Consider the following 9,403-nt stretch of genomic DNA (forward strand, 5'->3'; position numbering starts at 1 on the left):
CTCTCTCTCTCTCTCTCTCTCTCTCTCTCTCTCTCTCTCCCTCCCTCCCTCCCTCCCTCTCTCTCTCTCTCTCTCTCTCTCTCTCTCTCTCCTCTCTCCAGGAAATTCCAATGCTTTCAGGAGCACAGTGCCAGGAATGTGAGGAAGATTAAACATACATATTTCTTCTTATAAATCACAATATCACAGGGTGGTAAGAGAGAAAGGGAGGGTTTACCTGGCTTCTGAGGCTTCATGGCCTAGCAATGCCTGGAGAAGAAAGAGATGGGAGCAGGTAAGGGACCCATGACCCCCCTCTGAGCCTCTCCTCCAGAACCCTGGCATCTGCCCCCAGCACCCACTCCTGTACCTGGTCCGTAGCATGGGAACCGCAGACCCTGTGGGCATGGGCAGGAGGTGTGGGGGGGGGTGGGGAGGGGTTGAGGAACACAGGAGGCCAGAAACTGGGCTTCCCTTTCCTCCCAGTTTAGGGACCAGAAAACTTGGAGCCTCCTCTGCTGCATTCCATTACCAACTCTGCCCTCTCCAAGGAGCCCAGGAGAGGACCCTCAGAACAGAGTCTGGGTGGGGACCACCTCGCCCCCTCCTCTCTCCTCCTCGCCCAGCCTCCAGCTTCTCCCAACCCCTCAGTTCTGAGCTGGGGGGCCTGTGAGGGATGGAGGGATGAGCAGGGGGTTGGGGACCCTGGCTAAGTTAGAGGCAAGGATTTGTGATCCCCCGTACAGAGCCAAGCCAGAACCCTGGAGGCTCTCCCCGACACCCTCTTAATCCTTCACCAGTCCTGCCTCTTGAAGGCCTGGGAGATGGGAGAGAATGCCTAGATGTGGACCACACCCCAGAGCCCACCAGTCTCACCTGGCTGGGCTCCCAGCCTGTAGCTATTCCCAAATCCTGGGGGGACAGATGGAGACGGGTGTGTGAATAGGGGGAGGGGAGATTAGGGTTTGCAGGGAGGTGGAGAGACATGCCCGGACAAGGCTCACTTGGCTTCTGGGGTCTCACACTAGCTCCGAAGCCTGGTGGAGAGACGGGGGGCAGGTTAGGGCTCCTGGCCCCATCCCTGGACCTCCCTAGCATCTCCAGGCAGGCCCACCCCTGCCTGCTACATAGCCATTTTGAGCTGCAGGGCCTGGGGGCAGGAGACAGGGGCTCTGGGTACAGCCTCTCTGAGGCCCCTGCACAAAGAAAGGTCCTTTAGCTCTCCCCCCCCACCCCACCCCCAGCCGGGGCCTCGGCCTCCTCCTGGGGTCCAGCCTCCCTGTGGAGCTTGAACGCCATCCCAGCTGCCTGAGTCCCGTCTGGTTGGTGTCACCACCACCACCCACACCAACCAGCCAGGAAGGTGGACACCTTGACGTCCCCTTACCAACCACATGCTCTGCTCTGGGCATGAGCTCCCGCCTCCTTGGCCCCCAGCCATTTCCAGAGCCTGTACCCTCTCTGGTCCTCTCTCAGATGCCCCAGCTCAAGATTTTCAGTGGGGCACGGCCAGCGGGCCCCCGCCTCTGCCTCCACCTCCCCAGAATATGCCCCCGTTACATTCACGCTTCTTTCCTGCCTGCCTCCTCCTGCTGCCCAGGCTCGGGAAGGCCTGCCACCCCACCTGGCTGGGCTGCCCTGGGGATGTTTGTTGAAGGAGTATTTGTTGTGTGACGCCAGATGGGAGGGCGGGTCTCACCTGGCTTCTGAGATTTCAGTTCTCAGAGGCCTGGGGAAGAGAAGGAGACTGTCCAGTGAGTCCACCCGGATCCCCGTCCCCTCAGAGCTAGGGACAGCACCTCCACCCCTGCATCAGCCACCCCCTCGGTGAGCCCTGCACCCCTAGAGCTCTGGGGTCGCACCCGGCTGGGCTCCATTCCCGGTCCCAAACCCTGGGGAGACAGAGCAAGAGGCCTGAGGAGAGATCAGGGACTCAGGCGAGATCAGGAGTCTCAGGACTCCTGAGAGATCAGGAGCACAGATGCAGAGATGACAGACAGAGCCCAACAGAGCAGAGCATGGCTCACCTAGCTTCTGGCGTTTTCCTTTCCAGAAACCCCCACCTTTGGGTCTCCGCCCCCCCAACTCAGCCCTGGTCCCCTCTCTACCTGGTCCAAAGCCATTTAGAGCTATGAGACCTATGGGGGGGTGGGTGTGACACAGGAAATCTGGATGGCACTGAAGTGAGAGTGAGCCCCAGCCTCCCCGCCTACCCAGACCCCTGCCCTCCCCTTCAACATCCCTCCATTCAACCTAGCTAGGTTCACAAGAGGGGTGGGGAGCTCACTGGGGGGACCTGTGATAGGAAAAGGGCTGGGGAGACTGAGGCGGTTGAGAGATGGGATCCCAGATCCAGCCTTCCTCCAACCCTCTGGCCCAGAAGATTCCTGGGGTCTTAACATCCTCGCTCCTCCCTGCTCCCTCTCTGGATGCCAGGACCCAAGCCCACCCCCCACCCAGAAACACCAGCAGACTCCTCCCCAAGTTCTCCAACCCCTGCCTACTCCAGGTAGACAAGGTCTTTTGCTCCCTGCTTAAAACCACAAAGGTGTGTCCCACTGCCAGGTTCAAGTCCCCCCAGGCCTCCAGCATCGGGCTGTGTCCTCTGGCTTTCCACCTCTGGTGGATTGTCCCCCAGTCCTGACCACAGCCTGCAACAGCACCTGGGGGTCCTGGCTTGGGCACTGGGCCCAGCGGGTCTGCAGCCAGGTCAGGGTTGACCGGCTCGGTCTGCAGTGTGCAGCCAAGGTCGGGCTCAGGCAGGCACTTGGGAAAGTTGGTGGAATGAGTGAGCCTCTAAGAGGCCCCCTGTTAGGAGCCCAGAGTGGTGGCCAGCAGTGATCTCTCCCTCCCCCAGCAGCCTGGGCCCTAGCCACCCTCACCTGGCTGGGCCCCCAGGCCATGGCCCATGCCCTGTCCTGGAGAGGAAAAGCCATATGTGAGCAGTGGATTGGGGGAGGACTTGGGATGGGGACAAGGACAGGGATGGACAGGGACAGAATTAAGATGGTGGGACGGAAGGGCAGGGTCTCTGTCTCACCTGGTTTCTGAGGTTTCATGCCCCCTCCTAAGCCTGGGGAAAGAAGAACTGAGCCACATGCAATGTGGACCCCTCCTAGCCCTTATTCTCCCCCAAGAAATCAAGTTTCTGCCCTCCCCCTCCCTCCTTTCTAGGACCCCAGGTACCCTCACCTGGCTGGGCTCCAACTCCTGGGAAGGCCCCAGCTCCTAGCCCATTCCTGCTGCTGAGTCCTGGGGAGACAGAGCAGGAGTGAGTAAGGGGAGCAGGGGTGGGGGTGGAGGGACGATGGGGGGCAGAGGACAGGGACATAGGGACAGGGTGGGGCTCACCAGGCTTTTGAGGTTTCACGCTCCCTCCAATTCCTGAGAAAGAGACGGAGACTCGGTGAGGGAGCCTAGAGCTCCTGTGAACCCAAGCACGTGCCTCCAGCTCCTCCCACCCCTCCCCTACCTGGTCCCTGGCCATTCTGAGCCACGGGGCCTGTGGAGAGGAGGAGGGTAGAGGCTGGAGCCCAGCCAGTGCTGGGTGGGCCCACACCTCCTGTGGTGTCCTCACTCCACAACCTTTGTGCCCCCCAAAAGTTATTCCCCTGGAGCATGCCCAGAGAGGGGACTGGAAGTCTGGAAGAGCCTCCCCAAGACCACAGCTCAAGCCAGAGGAGTGGCAGCAGCGGCTAATGAAGGGAGCAGTCCCTGGGAGGGTGGCAGAGTGGCAGGGCTGGGGACAGGGTGAGAGGGCTCCCCCACACCTGGTTTCTGAGGTCTTATGCCCCCTCCCAGCCCTGGGGAGTGACAGAGAGATTGACACTGACCCCTACCAGCCCCTCTCCTAAGAGTGTGGGCCAGGACCCTGAACCCCGCTTGCCTGCCCCTCCCTGCAGCCCCCTGGCTAGAAAAGCACCAATGCTGAATCCATTTCTGCTCCCAAATCCTGGGGACACAGAGGTGGCACTGTTGGCTGTGGGCTGGCAGGTTGGGGCAGGCAGAAGGGGCCAGGATAGAAATGGGTGGGGAGAGTGCCAAGATGGGCAGGGCAGGGCTCACCTGGCTTCGGAGGTTTCATGCCCCCTCCCAGGCTGAGCCCCTGCCCTCCCCCCAGAACGCAACTCTCTCTGGGTTCCCTGATTCCAGCTCTGTTCACGCCTTCCCCCTCCCTGGACCACAGGGTGGTGCCCCAGGTGCCCTCACCTGCCTGGGCTCCCGGCCCTGGGAAGTCACCAGCTCCCAGCCCATTTCCATATCCTGGGGAGACAGAGCCAGAGGGAAGGATGGGGGGAGGGGCTGGGGCTTCAAAGGGCAGGTAGATGGAGAGGTGGGCAGAGGGGCGGTCATGGAGCAGGTCTCACCTGGCTTCTGGGGTTTCACCCCCCTTCAAAAGCCTGGGGAGAGAGATGCAGTAGATGAGGACACCCCAGGGAACCAGCCTCTTCCTGGGGTTCCATGAGCTGAGGGCTAAGGTGGGGGCATTTGTGGTCCCAGCTGAGGTAGGGGTGGAGCAGGGGTGCCCTTGGTCTCCATTCCCCAAACCAGACAACTGGAACAGTTTTGGTCTTTCCCTTTGCCTCCAGTGAGTCACCAGTTGTGCCCTGAGGGAGGCTGGGGGAAGACCCAGTGGTATCCTCCCCACCCCTCATATCCAAACCCATCTTTTTCCCGGAACCTCCTCACCTGGCTGGGTGGCAGCACCTGGGAAGGCCCTGACTCCCAGCCCATTCCCGTTCCTAAACTCTGGAGAGACACCTGGGGACACAGGGCAGGAGAGGGTAAGGGAGAGGGGCAGAGAGATGAGGAGAGACAGGTAGGGCGAGGCTCACCGGACTTCTGGGGTTTCACGACCCCTCCAATGCCTGAGAGGGGGATGGGGGTCAACTGAGGGTCTCAGGAGACCCCATGTCAGGGGTGCCCCTAGAATCCTGGCCCCACCTCCACCTGTTCCCTAGCCATTGGGAGCTGGAGGACCTGTGGGGAGAGGAAGCCATGAACTGGGTGGGTTTGGGGTGAGGGTGCAGGACCCTTGGACCCCACCAGAAACAGCAAACTTGAAGGCTCTCTGTCTGTCCCTTCACCCCCTGGAATCATTCACAAATCCTGCCCTCTGGTCCGAGGCCTGGGAGTGAGCAGGGGGATGGGCAATGCCCAGCTCCACCACTCACCTGGCTGGGCTTCTAGCCCATGCCCAGTGCGGAATCCTGGGAGAAGAGATAGAGGTGAGGGGTGTGAGAGAAGGGTGGGGAGACAGAGAGAGAGCCAGGGCCAAGTAGGGCCCACCTGGCTTCTGAGGTTAAACACCCTCTCGGAAGCCTGGGGGAGACCCAGTGAGCCCGTGAGAGACCCAGGACACCCTCCACCCCATAGCCATTCTGAGCCAGGGCCTGTGGGAACTCAGCTCCAGTCCATTCTTCCCAAGAAGGGTGGGGGACACAGGAGGGGCCCTGGCTCCTGGGAGCTCACTCCCCTTCCTTCCTTCTTTTGGCTCTGAGCTGGCCCAGGGCCTCGCAGTGAGCCGGGCTTGCCCGCCCTGGAGTTGGGTTCTGTGGGCAACCGGGGAACAAGCAGGGACAGGAAAGAGTTGTACCCCCGAGGCGTGTACATGGTGAGACAACAGAACCGCCTTGGTGGATTCCTAGGGCAGGGGAGAGGTATGTAGGAGGGAAAGGACAAGGTCTGCAGGAAGGGTGGTGGGCGGGCTTCTCCACCCAGGGCTGGGGTGGGGGGGGAAAGTGCAGCAGTGTGGTCCTTAAGTGTTTCTGAGATGGCTGTCTCCCCCAGACCCAAATCCCATTTGCCCATGCCTTACCTGCTCCTAGACCACTGGGGGGACCATAGCCTGTGGGGGAAATGGGAAGTTGAGCCTGGGGGGCAGGAGGGGCCAGGAGCTGGGTGCCCTGCTCTTATTCCGAGGACACAGAACTGCCCCGCCCGCCACCCCTCAGCCAGCTTTACCTGATGGATAGCCATTCAAGCCTCCTAAGCCTGTGGGGTCAGGAAGAAAGGGTGACTTAGGAGGCAGCAAAGAGCTGAATCTGGATGCTCCCTGCAAAGCAAGAGAGCACACCCCCGTCTCTGGGCCTCAGGTGCCCTGGGGTCACTGGAGGGTGAGCAGACTGGTGGCAGGGGCAGGAGAAGTGGAAGAGTCCCTGGCATGGAGGGAGGCGTCTGGGCCATACCCCTGGGAGCAGATCCCCCTGTACCCTCTTCCAGGGGCAGTTGCACTTCTGGCCTCCATTCTTACTTGAACTCCTCCCTTCCTGGAAATCCCATCCTCGTCCCCCAGCCCCGAAGTCTCTCTCCTGCAGCTTAGGTGTGTCAGGTCTCAGGAGGAAGCCCCTCTCCCACCTGTAGGGCCCCACAGGTCCCTGGAGGGAAGACCTTTCCGGACACCCCACCCCTGGCCCCGCCCCAACTCGCCTTGTCTCCTCCCTTCCTGTCCTACCTCCACGCCTTTGCCTTGTGTCACTGCCAGCGATGTCCTTCCCCTTTCCTGTCGCAATCTGCCCCACCCCCACCCCGCAAAACCAACTCCAGGCCTTCCTCCAGCCCTGATGTTCTCACACCCAGGGTTGAGATTCTGCCCCATCTCAACTCAGTTCCAAGGGTGCGAGCTGTCTGTTTCTCACACTTGAGCTGACGTGAACAAGGTCACCTGCCAGGAAGACACGGATGACCCTGTGTTCTCCTGGGCCCCAGATCTGGATCCCAGAGCAGGGAACATCTGGGGTGCTCCCCCAGAGAACTCCCAGACCCCTGCGAGGGGAAGACCAGGCCCTCTTCCTTGACCCCAGAGCCTGGAGGATCCACTTACCTTTCCCCAGGCTAGGAGACAATGGAGGTAGCCCTAGGGGAGGAAGGGGGGTCCTGACTCAGGGCAGGGACCCCAGGCATCTATCCCCCAGTCTCCCAAAGCCCTGCCCAGCCCAGATTCACAGACCCTCCCCTCCTTCTCTCTGGAGCCCCAGCATCTGGCCCAATGCTCTACCTACACTCCAAGCCCCAACTTCAGCTGCCCAGACCCGCCAGCAGCCCTGCTGCCTGCTCTCACAGCCTTGCAGGCTTTCAGAAGTCAAGCAGAGCAGGAAAAGGGTGGAGGGGAAGGCCCAGGTGCTCATGATGAGGGCAGAGTGAGAGGACACCCACGTTTTGGGCCTTTAAACACCTCTGCTATGTGGGGGCCCACATCCACTTCCCCCCACTGTGAGTAGCAGAGGCTCCGCTGGGCTGGCAGACCCCAGGGGGCAGCCCCCGCCCGCCCCCTCAGGCCTCTTCCCTGCTCACCCCTCATCCATCATGGGTGCTGACAGCCGGGACAGGCCCCCACCTAGCCCCCCAGGCTCCTCCACCCCTGTCAGGGACTGGGGCCCTGGCGCCAGGCCTGGAGGGCTCAGCTGCTCCCCCCAGCAGCTGGAGAGGGCAGGCAGGCACCCCAGGCCCAGCCTAAACACAGCTGGGGGTGGGGGTGGGGGTGAGCCAGGCCCAGAAATGTGGGCGTGGCTGGCAGGGGAGGCTCTGAATGAGTTACTATGTTACAGGAAGGAGACAGTATTACAGAGGCAAGTGGCCAGGGGACAGTGTAGCAGACTGTATCAGGACTGTATCACTGTATCCCACAGGCAGGCGTGTCCACGAGAGGAGCTGGGCTATTAACCCATCTAACCCTGGAGACCGCAGTGATCACACCAGGAGACAGCCCTTTGACCCCAACTGAGTCTGGGCTTGCAAGAGTGGGACTGAGCCTCCCTTCCATGAAGGATGGTGACACACAGGGATGGGTCACCCCATGTTCAGCCTGTCCAAGAGTCCCTGCTGTTTCTTGAAGGCTCAGCCAGGGTCCACCTGCTGCACAAGTCCCTCCCAGCTTCACCTCCATCTCCTGCTCTGCTCCATCTGCACTGACTCTAACTTTAGGGACAGAATCTGGGGGAGGGGGAGCTGCTTAGGGTGCGGTGGGGGCAGGAGTGCAAAAAGGGTACCTGGAGGTTAGTAAGCACTCTCCATTCCTCAGGTGGGCGGATGAGCCTGGAGCTGGGGCCTGGGCGCAGGGGGCTTGGTGGGGAGCCGAGCACGGGAGACCCAGAGAGGTAGGCCTGGGAAATGCCAGGAGTTGGGGCCTGGACCCCAGCCCAGGTAGAGGGCTGAGGGGGTGGCTTGAGGGGCCTTTAGCACAGCTGCATTTTCAGAAGATGTCTGACCCGCAGGTGCCTGGCCTCCCTTCAACTGGCCTCCCCCAAATTCCCACCCTGGCAGGTGGTGCTGTTGTGAGCAGTTGGCAGGGAGCCTACTGACACGGGCTGTGCCATTTTAGGCGATGCGCTCCTTGGGCCTCCAACTTGCACTTCCAACACCCCAGCTGTCACCTTGCCCTGGGCTCCCAGCTCTGGCGCCTCAAAGTTGCTCCTCTATTCGGAGGCTGGGCCATGTCCCCTCACACCTAGGGGCAAAAGGTAGCCCAAGACCTAGCTCCATCAGGGGCTCTCTCAACCCACTCTAAGAGGTCCATGTGCTCTCAGGCTGTCCTGCCAGGGTGGGGCTGGGGGTAAGCTGAGGGGACTGGCCTTGCCGGGGGTCGGGGTGGTGGCATTGCAGGGGCCGGAGGTGCCCAACTGGGCCAGGCCCTAGTCCTGAGCGGAGTCAGCTGGCCCAAAGCCCCAGACTGGTTGGCATTTTTCACAGGCCCATGCCAGCACCCAGGCAGCCTGGCAGTGGTGGCAGGCACTGGCTTTCCCTCTGGCAGTGGCCAAGCAGGCGCCCAGACTGTACCTCCTGCGAGGCCTCTCCTAGTCTCCCCGCCTGCCTCCTCCTGGGCCAAGCTTCCCTGGCGCCCTGCAGGGTGGGCCATGTGTCTGTGTGTCTGGGTCTGTGCAGGGGGCCCTCAGCTATCCCAGGTCTGAAGCAGACACCTTGGGCCTAGACTGGCGCAAGGTGGGCAGACAGCGAAGTGGCATCTGAGGTAACAGGGGCTGCTGCTGCCCAGAAGTGTGTGGATGAGCAGAGGGCGGAGGCCTGTGTACTGCCCGGCCTCAAATCCCAGCCCCGCTGCTTAGTTGTAAAATCTGTGCCAAGTCCCTTCTCTCTGCCTCTGTTTCCCCATCTGCAAAATGGGGTGAGAAGTAGCTCCCCCATTTTAGAGGAGAGTGAACAGACTCAGGAAAGTGGGATTTCTGCTCAAGCTCCCAGCCAGATGGAGCTGGTATGTGAACCCGATCTGCATCTGAACCCAGCGCCCAGTCGGCTAATCATAGGCCACTTGGTCACCGTCCGTGAGTGGGCCAGGGAGCCGGTGCCTGTGGCCATGGGGCAGAGCAGGTGGTCTGGCAGGAAAGCCCTCCCCAGGGAACCTGAGTGGACCATCCCAGCTGCCCCCGGCTGTCAGGAGTGGTTGAGGCCAGGGGCCACCCCTGAGCCCTTC

The 9,403-nt window shown here is 61.4% G+C and overlaps 1 protein-coding gene across 21 annotated transcripts in view; it reads right to left on the bottom strand.

The window, feature by feature from the left end:
• The window catches only part of GREP1 (glycine rich extracellular protein 1), a 12,500-nt gene extending 5,720 nt beyond the window's left edge, over positions 1 to 6,780 (bottom strand). For 2 of the 21 annotated variants that reach the window (XM_027117677.1, XM_027117661.1), the window contains exons 1-8: positions 5,944 to 6,363; positions 5,798 to 5,827; positions 4,669 to 4,740; positions 4,347 to 4,379; positions 4,189 to 4,242; positions 3,330 to 3,363; positions 3,172 to 3,235; positions 218 to 249 (exon numbers count right to left, since the gene is read on the bottom strand). In XM_027117677.1, coding sequence (XP_026973478.1) covers positions 218 to 236 — 19 coding nt within the window. In that variant the 5' untranslated portion in view covers positions 237 to 249; positions 3,172 to 3,235; positions 3,330 to 3,363; ... (3 more) ...; positions 5,798 to 5,827; positions 5,944 to 6,363. The other 19 variants (XM_027117681.1, XM_027117674.1, XM_027117680.1 and 16 more) reach the window with 16 other exon arrangements.
• Positions 6,781 to 9,403: the final 2,623 nt, after the last annotated feature.

This window comes from Aethalodelphis obliquidens, unplaced genomic scaffold (assembly GCF_003676395.1).
Source record: "Aethalodelphis obliquidens isolate GAN/ISIS:26980383/991018 unplaced genomic scaffold, ASM367639v1 scaffold18, whole genome shotgun sequence".
NCBI classification, from domain to species: Eukaryota; Metazoa; Chordata; class Mammalia; order Artiodactyla; family Delphinidae; genus Aethalodelphis; species Aethalodelphis obliquidens.